The 18,733-nt window shown below is 39.0% G+C and overlaps 1 protein-coding gene across 1 annotated transcript in view; it reads right to left on the reverse strand.

The window, feature by feature from the left end:
- The window catches only part of si:dkey-22o22.2 (neural-cadherin), a 147,831-nt gene that overhangs the window by 58,330 nt on the left and 70,768 nt on the right, over positions 1-18,733 (reverse strand). Inside the window, exons 2-5 of the mRNA XM_067448317.1 lie at positions 17,898-18,086; positions 6,999-7,224; positions 4,861-5,065; positions 2,026-2,137 (exon numbers count right to left, since the gene is read on the reverse strand). Coding sequence (XP_067304418.1) covers positions 2,026-2,137; positions 4,861-5,065; positions 6,999-7,224; positions 17,898-18,086 — 732 coding nt within the window. The remainder of the gene's footprint in view (positions 1-2,025; positions 2,138-4,860; positions 5,066-6,998; positions 7,225-17,897; positions 18,087-18,733) is intronic.

The raw sequence follows: 18,733 nt of genomic DNA on the forward strand, positions 1-18,733 counted from the left end.
TACGTGCTGATATGAGCAAATATCCAGTCATATGCACTAAAGTTAAGGGGTGTTTCCCCGCGTTTTAAAGAATTGCCGGTTAAACATTTATTTTGTGTGCATGCATAGTGAAATGTTTAACCGGCAAGGCACTGACTGTTCAATGCATGCACTGTTTTGCATTGAGTGCGCGCATTAAACGTCTGGCAATAACTGGATAGTCTTACTGCGCTAATACTGTCAAATACACAAAAGGTTAATAAACACAGTTGGTTATATCTAAAGTTAAAGTAAAATCGCGTGCGTCCATGAGATGAGAACATGTCTTCAATTGACGGCAACAGCCTAGTGAACCGCTTGTCCTTAAAGGGACAATTCACCTCTAAAATGATGTTAATAAAAAAAAGACCGCTTTTAATAAATGTTGTATATTGAAGACTATGTAGTTTTAATTTAAGCCTACATTTATTCATTCAATTTCATACTTAAATGCTACTGTACATCTCTGAGCTGCCACTGTAAATCTTTATATACATTTATTTTATATTATACAATACACTGGGAATGTGTACAAGGGTTTTTAGGTAAAGTTTTAAGTTTAAGTAAGGGTTTTTAAGTCTTTAAAGTAAAATAAAGACAGAGTATTGCAATAAAAACATTTTCTTATTAACTTTCTGTTCCTGTCGCCTAAGAATAGAATAGCAAAAAAAAAAAACGAACCGAACCGAAAAAACTGTGGTTAAAAACCGAGGTATGTATTAAACCGTGGACTAACTGTATTGTTGTTGCATCCCTAATATATATATATGTGGTGCAAAATATAATCCGAAGATTCAAAGAATCTGGAACAATCTCTATGTGGAAGGGTCAAGGCCGGAAAACCATGATCCAGAAGTGCAGGCATTTTCTCTGGGCCAAGGCTCATTTAAAATGCAATATATGTAATATATTATAATATAAACAATGTATAGTGAATCGATAGTTCCCATTCAGTCGGTCACTCTCGACGTCACGTCGGAGTACTGACGAATAGGAATAACCGAGACGTTATCCAGGGTCTGTGTGCGCGCACACTCTCTTGACTTTTTAGCTCCATCCACTGTACGCCCTCCATGAGCTTGGCTGTTTTCAGAAAGAATTGTTACAGCATATCTGTCTTTTATAAATATGATAAAACTAATGACTCTTCGGAGATATGAACGAAGCAATACTTCTCTATAGGTTCTCAAATTTAACATGAGATTTAACTGTTTGTGTTATGTACCCATTAGATCCCAAACGTTAGCTATGAGCAATAGTAATAGTAATGCCTGCCTTAACATGCACCAATTAGGGATAATGAACATTTATTCAAACAACTAATACACTCTTTCTGATAATACAGCCTTTCTGAAATGCAACATGACTACTCATTCATGCTTTTTAAGCCACTAAAACACCTTCAATCACAGAGACATGATCACAGATGGGGCTGGCGCAGAGAGATAAACAGGTCCCATCACATTAATGATTGTTTCAGAGGAGGAGGTCAGGAATGCCTCTTCTTCAGAGCTGTCTGTCTCTATCAGACCTGATTATCTAGAGAACATGGAGACAGTCGTAACCCCCCACCTCACCACATCCAATTGCCACTGCTGAGATCCCACCTCTATTGCTGGGTCACAGTCTCTGACCTGCGATTATAGAGCCAACAATGTCAGTAAAGACACAAAATGGAGGATTGATTGTCTGTGTAGCTTGACAGAGCTAGTCGGGATGATGAGAGATTGAAAAGGAAAGGAAGACGGGGGCAGAAAAGCTCCACTGCCTGGGAGCCACCAAGCTGGCTTTGATTACAATCCATTTACCACCCAGAAATCGCTGCCATAATGAATTATTTCATAATTACAGGACTAAGTTGAAGAGACACTTGCCCCCCGCATGAGCAACCGGCAACAGCACCTGCCTCAAGAGCAGGACAACCAGGGGAAAAACATGGACAGAAAGAAAGAAACTGAGATGGTCACAGAGATTGTAGGAGAGACAAATCGAGAAACAGACACTTACCCTGCAGTAAGGATGTGCCAGTAGGGGTTGTCTCAGGGACATTGTCTCGACTGTAAATAGAGTGCATAAACTCTGGTGTGCAGTCATTCTCATCTGTGATGTGAACCACCACCTGCATGAGTAAGAAAACGAGAGAGAGAGAGAGAGAGAGAGAGAGAGAGAGAGAGAGAGAGAGAGAGAGGAGAGAGAGAGAGAGAGAGAGAGAGAGAGAGAGAGAGAGAGACAGAGACAGAGACATTATTATTATGAGGACAAGTATGGAAACATGAATGGTTAGTCATGTTTAATCGAGTTGAATAGAGTCATTGATGGGTGAGTGCAGCGGCATTAGCCATAAATTACATGTCTTTTACCAAATTCTAAGAACATTAATGGATGATTTAACATATGTTGACTTAAAAAAAATCTGTTATCTGTTCTATTGTGTTATATCCCTCAAGAATAAAATAGGTCTTCCCACAGTCACAGATGACGCATTAAAGATACCAAACATTACAATACTTTACTGACACAATACAATAGACCATTTGCACACCAGCTTATCACAATTGTAGATAAGTATTATTTATCATACAACCTCTGCGTACATATGCCTTAGTGACTTTCCACGCAAATTTCTTACGGCTGATCAAAAACATGCCAATATTTGCATTATTGTGAGAATAAGTAAGCTATGAATCACTTGATGGATTGGGTTGTACATTTTCTTTCTATTTTTATCCTTCAGGTTTCTTACAATTCAGTATTTGACAGACAATTTCACTTCTAGAAAGATGGATGACCTAAATATCTGCATGGAGGCATTTTTTTTCTATAGGGACTAAACCCCTGCATGAGTATGGACACGTATTGTCCTGAGTCACTTGGCTTTCTGGAGGCTTTTGGGTTAAGAACATAGGCGTGCGAGAGAGGAATAACATTAAAAGAAGAGACAGAAGCGGAACAGAACAGCTGTGGCAGAAGGCTCAAGCACCCCACGAACACACACATAAACCCCAGTCAAACTCAGTGTAGACTTTAATGTAGCAGATCTCAGCTGAAGCTCAGACGATAGCTTATGGAGGGCCTGTATCTACATTCAGGCTTCTCTCTGTGCAGCGATTTGTGAGCATTCAGACCAAATACTGGCACAGGATTTGACTTTGACCGAACAGAGGGAAAGCGAGGTACGTGTTCTCAGTGGGAGTGTTAGTCATGGTGAGTGTGAGTCCTGCAAAACTGCTTATCTCAGAGGAGCAGCACTGCCAAGAGGGAAAAGTTCATTACATGTAACACACACAACACCATAGCTGACCATACAGCTCTGAAGCTGTCGGGAAAAAAGCCCATGCGACTTAAAGCCCACGTATGCCTGCATTACAGGTTTCTTTTTGTCTCCTGTCATCCCTCTGGAATCTGCCCAACAGAGGGGAACGTTCTGTGTTTGTTTCATGGCTGCTAGAGGTTGAATATGGCAGTAATTAGTCTGATGTCTGCTGCTAATAACACCAACAACAGGGGTCTAAAATGGATGAAGAGTCTTAGACTAGAGCTTCATCGTTATGAAAATATTGTTCACATACAGACGCTCAACTCTTTTAAATTTCTTCTTTTCTTGTCTCTTCTAATTTTTCCTCTCATCTCTTTTTTCCTCTCCTCTTTCGTCATCTCACATTTGTCTTTAGTCTCTTCTCTACTCCTGTCATAAACTCATTTAGTCTTTTTTCTTCCCTTTTTTTTTTAGTCGTCTCTTCTCTTCTAGTCTCGCCTGGTCTCTTTTCTTCTCATTTAACCTCTTATCTTCCATTTTGTCTAATCTCAACTCATTTAGTCTCTTTTCTTCTCACCATAGTCATCTCTGGTCTCATTTAATTTTAGTTGTATTGTCTCTTCTTTTCTAGTCCCCTTTTTTCTGATCTTATATTTTCTTGTCTCTTTAACTCTCCTCTTCTCTTATTTTGTTTCGCCTCATCTCTGTTCCTGTCCTACTCATGGAGTCATCTTCACAGATGGTGTAATGATTTGGCAGGGGGCAGTGACTCTGACAATTATCTAAAATGTGTATGTGTGTGTGTGTGTGTGTGTGTGTGTATGTCACACTGTGTGACTACTGCTGGCACAGGCACAGTTACACATCACTGTGTCTCAGCCAAGTCCATCAAGAGGACTCAATTAATGTGGAGGAACTTCTGCCAAGCAAAGAAGATCAACATGGAACAACAACAGTGTGAACAACACGCACACACGAATGGATACATTTGCGCCTCTAATAATGGCAACAACAACATGATGGGTAAAATAGATCAAACATCTGTCATATTTCTTTGCCTTTGTCACAACACTTCATCTTACACATAAAGACGCACGCACCGCTAAGTCTCATAAGTGCCAACAGCCACAGCTGTGGTGTGTTTGATGGCCCCAGTGCCACACAATCTCTCATTACTGCTTTTCTGCTGATATGTGTATGTCTGTTCCTGTTTGTGCTTACGTTTGCCTTTATGAATATGTGTGTATGTGTGTTATTGTGCGTATCAAAGCATATGTAACTTTCTCTTCTGAAAAAAAAAAACACAGATGTGTCGTGAAAATGTCCAAGGATGTGAATAATGACTGACAGCCACACAGAGTAATAATGTCAGGCCTAAGACATTTCATCTCATTAGTTGGGATGGTAAATACAACGTATATGTGGTTGTGCATACTTCTGACCTAACAGTACTTTTGGAGATAAAAACAGTTGAAAAATGTATTTAAATCTGAAGGATTTATAATAATTTTAACAATAATACATTTTAGAGCAATACATATCAAAGGAAAGACACTGTTTAAATAGTTAAGTACACGTGTGCTAACCTCTGCCATGTTGCTCAGTCCTGTATCTGGTTCTGAAGCTCTGACTTGCAGATGATGGAGATGTTGCCCACTCTCATAGTCCACAGTACGTGTCAGGCTGAGAGCGCCACTCTCTTGGTTTATGCTGAACAGGTTGCCTGGGTTCACTAGAAGCATGTAGGACAGACTCTTCCTCTGGAACGAAATTGCCTGGACCACCGCTAGCCTACAGACACATACAGGAAATAGATTCAGTGCACAGGCCAGCCTTTAATACATGTACATGTACTATGTGATAACATTTTCCTGTTATCACTGTATTGTGACGATGTATTGTGTGTGTATATATATGTATTTCTCCTCTGGATCCAAATTCTGTTCCAAATTATGAGCTACCAAGAATGTATTTATTTAATTTTGTTAAATATATATATATATTTATGTATTTTATCTAAATACAAAAAATATTACATATTACTACACACTAAAAAATGCTGGGTTAAAAACAACCCAAGTTGGGTTGGAAATGGACAAACCCAGAAATTGGGTTGTTTGAACCCTAGTAAATTAACCCATTCAAACAACCCAATTTCTGGGTATGTCCATTTTCAACCCAACTTGGGTTGTTTTTAACCCAGCGTATTTTTTAGAGTGTATATTACAACAATTTAAAATGTTATATTGCAATATATTTTAAAATGTAATTTATTTCTGTGAAGATAAAGCTCAATTTTTAGCACCATTACTCCAGTCTTCAGTGTCACATGATCCTTCAGAAATAACATGCTGATATGGTGCTCAAGAAACATTTATAATTTCTTAATATGTTGCAAAAAGTTGCCTAACTTTTTGCCTAACTGTAGCTTAACTGTTGCCTTTGGCTTGGCTTGCTCAGTTGGGGACACTAAAATTTCAATGTAAGTTATTCAAAAAAATTAAATGAATTTATTAGGTCTTAATTAATTGTATAAACTATAATACTGATCTGCCAACATTGTCGCTATATGATAAATTAAAATAATCTGATAAAATTACCACTTTCTCCAGAACGACTGTACGGCAGAATAAAATTGTCCTGTTCAACACTGTGAAGCTGCTTTGAAACAATCATCATTGTAAAAGCCCTATATAAATAAAGTTTACTTGACTTGACCTAACATTATTATATAAACCATTATATTTATTTTGGATTATTTAATATATAGAAAATTGATTTAAGGCAGATTTTTTTTTTTTTGCAACATTATAAATGTCATTACTGTCAGTTCTGATCAGTTAAATTCATTCTTACATGAAAAGTTCTATTTGTGTAACACCAAGATGCTGCCTTGACCTAAAACATTCTAAATTGGCCATTTAAGAGTTTAAGTTAAAATGCCCCCTGAAGCCCTATTCACACTTTGTCCTGCAGAATGTTAATTTTAAGCAGCAAGAAAACATTTTATTTTTAATAACAAATAATTTTTAAAAGCTATGGCCATTTGGCAGTATGTCACCCAAAAAGTGCCCATTAGTGGGCAAAATAAAATGTCCCATGGTGACCTCCAGCGATTAAATCACTGAACAGGGCTTTAGAATGCAGCTGCTTTTGTAGCCACCAGACAGCAAGGCAACTCACAAGATTTTGGAAAATGGGAAATTATGCGTGTCTGAGATATGGTGGTTCTTTGTAGCTCTCTTCCCATGTCATCTCCCCCTCCACACTCTTCAACTTTAATATGTCTCCCTTTTTCTCTCTTTTAATGTCTCTCTTTCCATGATTAGTTGTCCTCTCCTCCTTCACACAGATTATTATGCTCTGGTCTGTGCCAGTGCCCGAAGGGGGAAGTTCAGACACTGCTCTTCATGTTTATCCAGAAGTTTCTTTTAATAAATATTTGAATTTGAACACGCTTTCAAATTCAGAGCCTGGGGACAAAATGATGCATCTGTGTTCCCCTCTCTGTCACAACCCCCTCCATTCACTCCGTCCCCCCTTCTCTCAACCTCCGCTATCCCTCCAGGCGAAATGTTTCATGCAACAGATGACACATAAAGCTTCAGAGTTGGCCACATTCACACAATCCTTGTCTTACCCTTTAATGAGCAGCAAATTTTGAATCTTCTTACATGCAGATGCACACAAACACACCCACTAACACATAGTTTCCTGTACTCACGCTTGGCCCACCCCGGTGCTCTCTGGGATGTAGATCGTGTAGGTGGTGTTGATGAACTGAGGGGGCCGGAAGCCGGCTAGTATGAACACAGAGGCATGCGGGCCCCTCCTGCCCTGCGAATCCATGGCCTGGACGGTCAGTGTGTACTCCTTACTAGGGGTCAGAGGTCGCCCTGTGGTCTTCACTTCTCCTGTTGTTCGGTCCACTTCAAATGAATCTTCCCCACCTGTCACAAAAAAAAAAAAAAAAAAACGGCCATTTAATGTTGCAATGCAATGAAATAAACAATTGTAATTTAAGTCCTTAGTCCAAAGTTTAAAAAATAATAATAATAATATTATGTTATATAATATTTAGGTTTTTTTGTTGTTACAATTAAAACATTTTTTTTTTTGCAATATTGTCCAGTTTAACACTGTGAATCTGCTTTGAAACAATCATCATTGTAAAAGCGCTATATAAATAAAGCTGACTTGACTATACACTATCTGAAAATAAATACAATTAAAGCTGCGAGCAGCGATGACGGGCCCAAGCCGGGGGCACCGCCACCCCGGTGGCATCAGCTTAACTGTGCACAGCAGGCAATAGGCATTTAATATGGGAAAAAATAAATAAAGGGACTATGTCAAAGTCATTTGAATTCACCTCATTAACTGCAGCAACTGGTGCTGCTATGACCAGGAACCACAACACTCACATCTATGAGATCAATTACATTTTATTCATTAATTTTATGTCAGATGATGTCTAATGTCAATTTCAAAATGAGTGCAGAATACTGTCCAAATGCTGAAGTTATATTATCCTTACACTTCTCTTAAAAATAAATTAAGCCAAATCACAGAGACCGCAACAATGATTTTAATATCAGTGTCAGGTAAGAGTAATATGCGTGCATAAAATTTATAGAAGTTTATTATAAACAGCCACTTTTATAAGATCATGTGAAATTATTTTTTTTATCCATTTGAATTCTATCAATAAATAATTAGTTTAAAGAGATGTCATACGTGATCTTTGCAAACACAGCACATGACCTTCTTTAAAGCCCATGTTATAGAAAACAATTAAAAGTATTAGGATATCACTTTCAATTATGTGCAAATGTATTTTTTGCAGCTCAAAATATTGTAAGTTCAGAAGACCAGTGTTATATATATATAATACATTTTTTAAACTTATTTTTCACAATAAAGTGATAGATATTGCTGATAGCCTATGATATGAAAGGGTTAAATTATGAAAAACAAGAAACAAGGCGACATACACAGAGTGAGAGAGACCCCCTCCACACACACACACACACACACACACACACACACACACACACACACACACACAGAGTGATCCTGAGAGAGAAGGGGGGGGAAGGGGGGGAATGACAGACACAAAATCTAAACAGTGAGAGAACATTGTTTTTATTTCACTGTCTGAAAACACTGTTTTGCAATAACAACAATAGTTTTATCTTCAAAACAGTGTTCCCTAGGACATATCCAACCTGGTTACTAAATAAGGCTACACTTCCACCTTCTGGTTATTCTATATGCCGGTAGCTCATTGGTTCTCATGTTTGTCCTTAAACAAAAGGCATTAAAAAGAAAAGGGAAAAAAAGTTGTAAAAATGAGAAGATTAAAGACAATTAAATGTGTTTTTTTCTTTTTTTAGTAATTTTTTTTTATATTTATATTTTTTTATTAATAATTATTTGTATTAACACAATTATTTAACTAATTATATAAAACAATATTGTCAATGCCCAACAAATAAACTGGTTTTATACATGAATTTTTTTATTCAAACCCAGAATAATATGTTTAATCCTTTACTGCAGGCCAAAGCACAGCATTGAGAGGTAATCTTTTTAGACAGAAGAGTGGCTCTCTCTCACACACACACACACACACACACACACACACACACACACACACACACTGTAGAAACCAGTGACACGTGTCCCAATGAGTCTGTGTGCATTCAGGTTGAAGTCCCCACCAGGCTAGAAAAAAGAACACACACACACACACACACACACACACACACACACACACACACACACACACACACACACACACACACACACACACACACACACACACACACACAGTAGTAATGCTGAAGTATGCTGCAGGCAACTCTTATCAGTTAAGCCCATTTACCATCCCCCATCCACAATCCCCCCCCCCCCCCCCACACACACACACACACTGTAGAAATCAATGACACATGTCCCCATGAGTCTGTGTGCATTCAGGTTGAAGTCCCCACCAGGCTAGAAAACCATTCACACACACACACACACAGAGGCAAGGTTTTTTGCTTGAAAACTTATACAATATTGCCCTCTACTGGTCATTTAAGGGAGAGCATAAGTGTTGAAAAAACAGAAAAAAAACAGAAAAAAACACAGTGTGATATATAGAATAACCAGCAGGTGGGAGTATAGCCTTATTTATGAACCAGGCACTTGTGTTCTTATTTTGTCTTTTTTAGGCTTTTACTAAGGGAAGACCGTTTGAGATATCCAATAACCGTTCGCATTTTAGCATCTTCTGTATATTTACTTCATTGTTGTCCGAGTTTGGAGGAGATTGAATGAATCGCTTTTGAGGAGAAGGTAAAAACTCAGAGCTCGCTTTCCACTTTGTGTTATCTTCCAACCAAATTATCTGACTTCCTGTTGGTCAGAGCTAATGACTGTAAATTAGAAAGTTGTCCGGCTCGAAAAGTACAATATATATACCGAGTTTGGTGACTGCAGATAAAACTAACCCCCCACTTTGGACATAAGTGACACTTCCTGCTGCCAGTTGGTGGCGCTATAACTTTGACTCACAAAAGTCATATCCATGTGATCGTCCTCTTACAACGAACACACAGCTGAAGTTTCATCAAAATGAATTAATGTATGCAAAAGTTATAACACACTTCCTGTTTCCTTTTTCTCGCTATAAATTCAACTCTTCGCCACGGCCAAACCGTTTGAGATATCAAAAAGTTGCTTGCAATTTAGCATCCTCAGTGTCTTGACTTCATGCTGACCAAGTTTGGTGCTGATCGGGTGAATCGTCTAGGAGGAGTATCGCAAATTCCACAGCATGCGTTTTCCGAACAACCCATAATAACTCACTTCCTGTTGGGCTGACGCATAACTTAGAGCACGAAAGTTGTTCGGCCCGATGAGCTCTATATGTGTACCGAGTTTCATATATGTACGTGCAAGTGTGTTTTATTTATAGACCCCGTTTTCAGACCCCACTTTAGGGGGCGCTGTCGAGCCCCCCTGCCACGCCCGGGTCCCAGCCTCAGCCCGGCCCTGATGGCCGCGCATTCTGATGCGTGTGCAAAGTTTCAAGAGTTTTCGAGCATGGGAAGGGCCCCAAAAATGCCCAAATAGTCGGGTTAAAATAATAATAATAATAATAATAATAATAATAATAATAATTAAAGCTGCGAGCAGCGATGACGGGCCCAAGCCGGTGGCACCGCCACCCCGGTGGCATCAGCTTTACTGTGACCAGCAGGCCAATAGGCATTTAATATGGGAAAAAATAAATAAAGGGACTATGTCAAAGTCATTTGAATTCACCTCATTAACTGCAGCAACTGGTGCTGCTATGACCAGGAACCACAACACTCACATCTATGAGATCAGTTAAATTTTATTCTTTAATTTTATGTCAGGTGATGTCAAATGTCAATTTCAAAATGAGTGCAGAATACTGTCCAAATGCTGAAGTTGTATTATCCTTACACTTCTCTTAAAAATAAATTAAGCCAAATCACAGAGACCGCAACAATGATTTTAATATCAGTGTCAGGGAAGAGTAATATGCGTGCATATAATTTATGGAAGTTTATTATAAACAGCCACTTTTATAAGATCATGTGAATTTTTTTTTTTTATCCATTTGAATTCTATCAATAAATAATTAGTTTAAAGAGGTGTCATGCGTGATCTTTGCAAACACAGCGCATGACCTTCTTTAAAGCCCATGTTATAGAAAACAATTAAAAGTATTAGGATATCACTTTCAATTATGTGCAAATGTATTTTTTGCAGCTCAAAATTTTGTAAGTTCAGAAGACCAGTATTTAATTAAAGATATAATATATGTTTTTGTTTTACTTATTTTCACAATAAAGTGATAGATATTTGTGATAGCCTATGAAATGAAAGGGTTAAATTATGAAAAAACAAGAGACAAGGTGACACACACACAGAGTGAGAGAGACCCCCTACACACACACACACACACACACACACACACACACACACACACACACACACACGCACACACACAGAGTGATCCTGAGAGAGGGAGAGGGGGGGGTAATTTTTTTTATATTTATATTTTTTTAATTATAATTATTTGTATTACCACAATTATTTAACTAATTATATAAAACAATATTGTCAATGCCCTACAAATAAACTTGTTTTATACATTTATTTTTTTATTCAAACCCAGAATAATATGTTTAATCCTTTGATGCAGGCCAAAGCATTGAGAGGTAATCTTTTTAGACAGAAAAGTGTCTCTCTCTCTCTCTCTCTCTCTCACACACACACATACACACACACACACACACACACACACACACACACACACACACACACACACACTCATGTCTGGTTCACTATCTTTTTGGGGACTCACCATAGACGTAATGGTTTTTATGCTGTACACTCCATATATTCTGTCCTCCTACACTGCTCCTACCCCAAAACCTACCCATCACACAACTTTCTGCATTTTCACCTTTTCAAAAGAACTCATTCTGTCTGATTTATAAGCTTCTGTACCCATTGGGACCTCAGTTTAGGTCCCTACAGTTACACGAGTCCTCATGAGTCTGTGTGCATTCAGGTTTAAGTCCCCACCAGGCTAGAACAACACACACACACACACACACACACACACACACACACACACACACACACACACACACACACACACTAGTAATGCTGAAGTATGCTGCAGGGAACTCAAATCAGCTCAGCCCCTCCCCCATTCCCCCATCCACAACACATACACACAGCCAGACACACACACACACACACACACACACACACACACACACTCATATCTGGTTCACTATCTTTCTGGGGACTCACCATAGACGTAATGGTTTTTATGCTGTACAAAACATTAATTCTGTCCTCCTACACTGCCCCTGCCCCTAAATCTACCCATCACACAACTTTCTGCATTTTCACCTTTTCAAAGTAACTCATTCTGTTTGATTTATAAGCTTTTGTACCCATTAGGAAGTCCCCATGAGTCTTTGTGCATTCAGGTTGAAGTCCCCAGGCTAGAAAACCATTCACACACACACACACACAGAGGCAAGTTTTTTTTGCTTGAAAACTTATACAATATTGCCCCCTACTGGTCATTTAAATGAGAGCATAAGTGTTGAGAAAAAAAAAGAAAAAAAAACTGTGATTATATAGAATAACCAGCAGGTGGGAGTATAGCCTTATTTATGAACCAGGCACTTGTGTTCTTATTTTGTGTTTTTTAGGCTTTTGCTACGGGAACACCGTTTGAGATATCCAATAACCGTTCGCATTTTAGCATCTTCTGTATATTTACTTCATGTTGTCCGAGTTTGGAGGAGATTGAATGAATCGCTTTTGAGGAGAGGGTAAAAACTCAGAGCTCGCTTTGCCACTTCTTATTATCTTCCAACCAAATTATCTGACTTCCTGTTGGTCAGAGCTAATGACAGTAAATTAGAAAGTTGTCCGGCTCGAAAAGTACAATATATATACCGAGTTTGGTGACTGTAGATAAAACTAACCCCCCACTTTGGACAAAAGATGGCGCTATTGAGCCCCTCTACCACGCCCGTTTCTGAATCTTTGCTTGCATCTTCTGGACAGCATGTCAGATGTGTGTGTTGAGTTTCATGCAATTTCAAGCATGCTAAGAGTCTCAAAAACACATAAAAAGATTATTAGACTTTGACACGTTGCCATGACAACAGTATTTCAAGAATCAGGAATCCATTCATATGTCTATATCTGCCATGTTTTGACATTATACTGATGAAGTTTGAAGTGAATCGGATGAAAATAAGATGGGGATTTAAAGCAATTTTGAAAGTGACACACTTCCTGCTGCCAGTTGGTGGCGCTATAACTTTGACTCACAAAAGTCATATCCATGTGATCGGCCTCCTACAACGAACACACATCTGAAGTTTCATCAAAATGAATTAATGTATGCAGAAGTTATAACACACTTCCTGTTTCCCTTTTCTCGCCATAAATTCGTCTCTTCGCCACGGCCAAACCGTTTGAGATATCAAAAAGGTGCTCGCAATTTGGCATCCTCAGTGTGTTGACTTCACGCTGACCGAGTTTGGTGCTGATCGGGTGAATCGTCTAGGAGGAGTATCGCAAATTCCACAGCATGCGTTCCACAGCATGCGTTCAACAACCCCTAATAGCTCACTTCCTGTTGGGCTGACGCATAACTTAGAGCACGAAAGTTGTTCAGCCCGATGAGCTCTATATGTGTACCGAGTTTCATATATGTACGTGCAAGTCGGTTTGATTTATAGACCACGTTTTCAGACCCCACTTTAGGGGGCGCTGTCGAGCCCCCCTGCCACGCCCGGGTCCCAGCCTCAGCCCGGCCCTGATGGCCGCGCATTCTGATGCGTGTGCAAAGTTTCAAGAGTTTTCGAGCATGGGAAGGGTCCCAAAAATGCCCAAATAGTCGGTAAAAAAAATAATAATATATAATAATAATAATAATCCTTAGAAGAACAATAGGGCTCTGCGCCCTTTCAGGGCTTGGGCCCTAATAATAATAATAATAATCCTTAGAAGAACAATAGGGCTCTGCGCCCTTTCAGGGCTTGGGCCCTAATAAAATATTACATGAAAAAAATTAAACATAAAAAGCTTGGAAACTGAACTGAAATTAACATATTTTAGTTTAAATAAAATAATAAAATGACTAAAACGATTAAATTATTATACAATAAAAGCTAATTCAAAATATTAATAAATAATAATATAAATAATACTAAAATATCACTGATCGTAGTAAAAAGAGCATTTACATTTCCACATTTTAAAAAAATATAACAAACATTTTAAATATAAAAATAATTATCCAGTATATTACAACATGTAGGCCTATTATAGGGATATGAAAATGTATTGCATAGTAGGAACAACCTGCCTAAAATTTGAAATAATGATTTGTGGCATGTAGAAAAAATCTCCATAAATCGCCTAAAACTGTGATATGGCACTTGTTTATAATCATATATTAAAAGAGCAAATCTTGTAAAGTTCAGCTCAAAGTGCAAGAGGATTACAAAGTCATAAAAGCCTTGAAGTCTTTTTACACACATTAGGAGTAAGGGGCCCTTCTGCCAGCTGTGGTTCAGTGCATCTGTGTGTGTGTGTGAGGAGCAATATGCTCCCCTCTGTTCCTCCTTCAGGACAATAGCAAGACAAGAGCTCATTTTAACCGCTGTCCCCTTGAGCGTGTCATTATTTGGGAGAGGAGGAAGAGGAGGTGGTTGAAGAACACAGCTGCTGAGGCGGAGCAGATCTCCCAGCTGTACTCGCTCTGCCTTGCCCTTCTTGCAGCTGTTTGAAGACTCATCTGCAAAGACTCTCATTCAGGATCATGCTTGATTCTGTCTTTACAAGACCTCTTCAAATAATGAAAAAGTCGATAACGATGCGAACTTTATGATCTGTACCGACTATCTCCACTTATTCTGGCTAAGAACTGCCCAGTTTGTTGTTTTACGTTTAAAGGGATCCCCTGGTGTTGAGACTTGTATGGCTTAATATAACATAAATGATGTCTCTTATTGAATTATGTAGTAGAAAACCCATGAAAGATCTACGTTATTTTAAGACTTAAATAACGTAGATCTTTCATGGGTTTTCTACCACATAATTCAGTAAGAGACATCATTTATGTTATATTAAGCCATACAAGTCTCAACACCATGGGATCCCTTTAAGTAAAACTGATGTAACAATTGACTATTCAGGTGTACACAATTACATGCTGCTAAACAAAAGAAAAATTATTATCTAACTGGCATTAATGATTTGTTATATTTGCATAAAAAGTGTGGTGTTGGTAAAAAAAAAAATGTTTCTGAAAGGCATCTTACCTGAAAATACTTAAATATTTAAAACATGTATTAAAGAGTAAATTGCCTTGACAATGAATGACATTCAACATAAAAGACTGATCGAAAACTTGAAAAAAGAACGCTATAGGTCTAGGAAACAAAGCTAGATTTTTATAAAGATCTGAGCGTAATATCACCAGAGACAGAATATTTATAGCAGAGTCTAAATCCTTATGGACCAGAGAAGTAATTTTGTAATGTCACAACATATCAGATGATGAATGACTAGCCATTATAAGAGGTTATGATGTTTCTGAAGATGTCCTAGGGGTACAATAAAACGAGTATGACACACCTGTCCTAAACACACACATAGATCAGCATGCACACATACACTGATCAGGCATAACATTATGACCACCTTCCTAATATTTTGTTGGTCCCCCTTTTGCTGCCAAAACAGCCCTGACTTGTCAAGGCATGGACTCCACTGGACCCTGAAGGTGTGCTGTGGTATATGGCACCAAGTTGTTAGAAGCAGATCCTTTAAGTCTTGTAAGTTGCAAGGTGGGGCCTCCATTGTTCGGACTTGTTTGGTCAGCACATCCCACAGATGCTCAATTGTATTGAGATCCAATTTGGATTTCAAGTCAATGCCTCAAACTTGTTGTTGTGCTCCTCAAACTATTCCTGAATCATTTTTGCTTTGTGGCAGGATACATTATCCTGCTGAAAGAGGTCACAATGCTAATGCAGCAATGCTAAGGCAGGTGGTACATGTCAAAGTAACATCCACATGGATGGCAGGAACCAAGGTTTCCCAGCAGAACATTGCCCAAAGCATCACACTGCCTCTGCCTGCTTGCCTTCTTCCAATAGTGCATCATGGTGCCATGTGTTCCCCAGGTAAGCGAAACACACACACACCCAGCCATCCATGTGATGTAAAAGTAATTATGATTCATCAGCTGAGGCCACCATCTTCCATTGCTCTGTGGCCCAGTTCTGATGCTCACATGCCCATTGTTGGTGCTTTCGGAAGTGGACAGGGGTCAGCGTGGGCACCCTGACTGGTCTGCAGCTTTGCAGTCCCATACACAACAAACTGTGATGCACTGTGCATTCTGACACCTTTCTGTCAGAACCAGCATTAACCTCTTGAGCAATTTGAGCAACAGTAGTTTGTTTGATTGGACCACACGGGCCAGCCTTCACTCTGCAGGTGCATCAATGTGCCTTGGATACCCATGACCCTGTCGCCAGTTCACCACTGTTCCAGTTGGACCACTTTTGATAGATTCTGACCACTGCAGGTGGGAACACCTAGCCTGGGTGCCAGCCAAACTCAGCCCCGCCTACAACATTTGAGCTTGGGCATCAGTCTGGACTTGATCCACAGAGGAGTAATTATGCCTGAACAGAAACTGTTCGGATCAATGAAATTGTCAGGGCGGGCTTTAAATGATGATAGACAGATGAGAAACAGTAACATAATCATCCACGGTACTTAGGGTGAATTTGTTCTCATCCTAAACAGAGAACTTGTTCGTAAGATGTATGCATTCACCTGCACTATTTCTCTCAGAAAGGATGAGTATCCTTTAAATCTGCGTGCAGACAGGGTTGCCAAATTTTTTTGCAACAAAACCTGCCAACTACTAGCCCAAACCAAGCCCAATAGCTTTTCAGGGGGGTTCACCGGGAAAAAGAATGGCATTTGGGGGGTAAAATTTGTGTTATTTTGGCATGGATGCATGTTAAAATTCACATTCCTGGGTCTATATATCACATAATTGAGGTCGCTTCAACCCACGGAAGCAACCCTCAGGAAAACTGCAGACTTGGCAACACAGTGGAGTTGAGTTCTGTTGACATTTGACAACTAACGTTATGCGTCGCTCCAATCGTTGCTCTGATTGGTTGTAAATTACAGCCCAATGGAGCAGTATCAGACTCTGAATATTCTGACTAGAATTGAGTATGACGATGTCAGGCTAGAGAACACCCCACAAGAGCTGCAGTTTTGGACATACTCCGACCCAGACATCTAGCCATCACAATTTGGCCCTTGTCAAACTCGCTCAAATCCTTTACACACTGCTAGCTGCTATAACACACCAACTTTGAGGACAAAATGTTCATTTGCTGCCAAATATATCCCACCTATTAACAGGTTCTGTGATGAACAGTTTATAGAGATGATATTATCTCTATAGGGAATATCTACTAACGAGATGATCAGTGTTATTCACGTCACCTGTCAGTGGCTTCTGCATGAGAAACTTAACTCAAATTCATTTAACCTTTGTTGGTCTCGGTGCACAAAATAAGTCATGTACAGTGAACAGGAACGAATAACTATGGAAACAGCATGGATTACATTAGTGACTTCAATTACAGCAGTAATAAACTGAAATGCTAATTAAAAAGGCATGTCATTACCATTGTTTCGAAATAAAAGCAAATCCGTGGTGTCTATTATGATTTCATGGCAACTTTATCCCCTAAACACAAAACGTTAAGCCTTCTGTCAGTATATGTCTGTTAATTTCTCTCACAAACCTAATGTGATTGTGTTAGCTAAAGTGCTAAATCATTTGAGTTTGAAGCATGAACAATGCATGGGGGTTCAAATTATTGATCATGTAATGCATGTCTGCATGTGAGAAATCAGTCTAATTCCCTTTCTATCTAAAGTGGGGCGGCATTGTAACTAGCAGCATGATTGTATCGACAGTTTTCAGATGATTAAAGCGTCTGCCCATCAAACCCACCATCAACCAAAAGGAAGTGAGCTGTTCCCACTGAGCCATCGGCACTCCGGGCCACAAGCTTGTAGACCACAGAGGCAGCACCAGTGTCAGGGCCCACCGCTGCCAGGTAGGGGTAGGGGAACATGGCCCACTGGAGATCTGACAGGTTGGAGAGGGTCAGAGTCAGCCGGCACAGGTACCATTCATCACCTAGAGAGAAAGAAATATTAAATATAAAAGGATATTTTAGAAGTCTGCAATTTATTGCATGAATATTGTGCATTTTATGCATTACGATACTGAACATATGGCAACAAAAAAATAATTTGAAAATAATAAAAATAAATTAACAAAATTTCGGGAGGAGCACGTAGAGATAATTAAACCTAATTAAACACAAGTGGAGCACATCATGCTAATCAACGATGAGAGGGGTGTATATATACAGCAGATTTACCTTCTTTCGTTTACCATTTTCATTTTAGGGCCAAATTCCGACAGCACGCCAAATACGCATAATCTTTACTCTATTTAATTTGATATAAGTGTGAACTAGGGAAATAAAAATAGTAGATCTCGCATATTTTTTTCTGAAATGTAGCTTTGATACAGACAAAAACACAGCATTTATTCAACTGAGATGAGCAAGAACATGAGCAACCGATCCTTCCAACAATAGGCCCTAATGAGAGAAATTCAAGGCCTTTTATCTTTCCTCTCATGATACTATTCTTGTTTTATCCCTTTTTCATTGTTTTCTTTATGAAATATGCTCATAATGCTGTTCGTAATCTCTGTAATCTCAGCAAAAAATCCAAAACACATCTACCAGGCCACAGTGTTGTGTTTATAGCCTC

The sequence above is a fragment of the Pseudorasbora parva genome, chromosome 7 (genome assembly GCF_024679245.1).
Source record: "Pseudorasbora parva isolate DD20220531a chromosome 7, ASM2467924v1, whole genome shotgun sequence".
Taxonomy (NCBI): domain Eukaryota; kingdom Metazoa; phylum Chordata; class Actinopteri; order Cypriniformes; family Gobionidae; genus Pseudorasbora; species Pseudorasbora parva.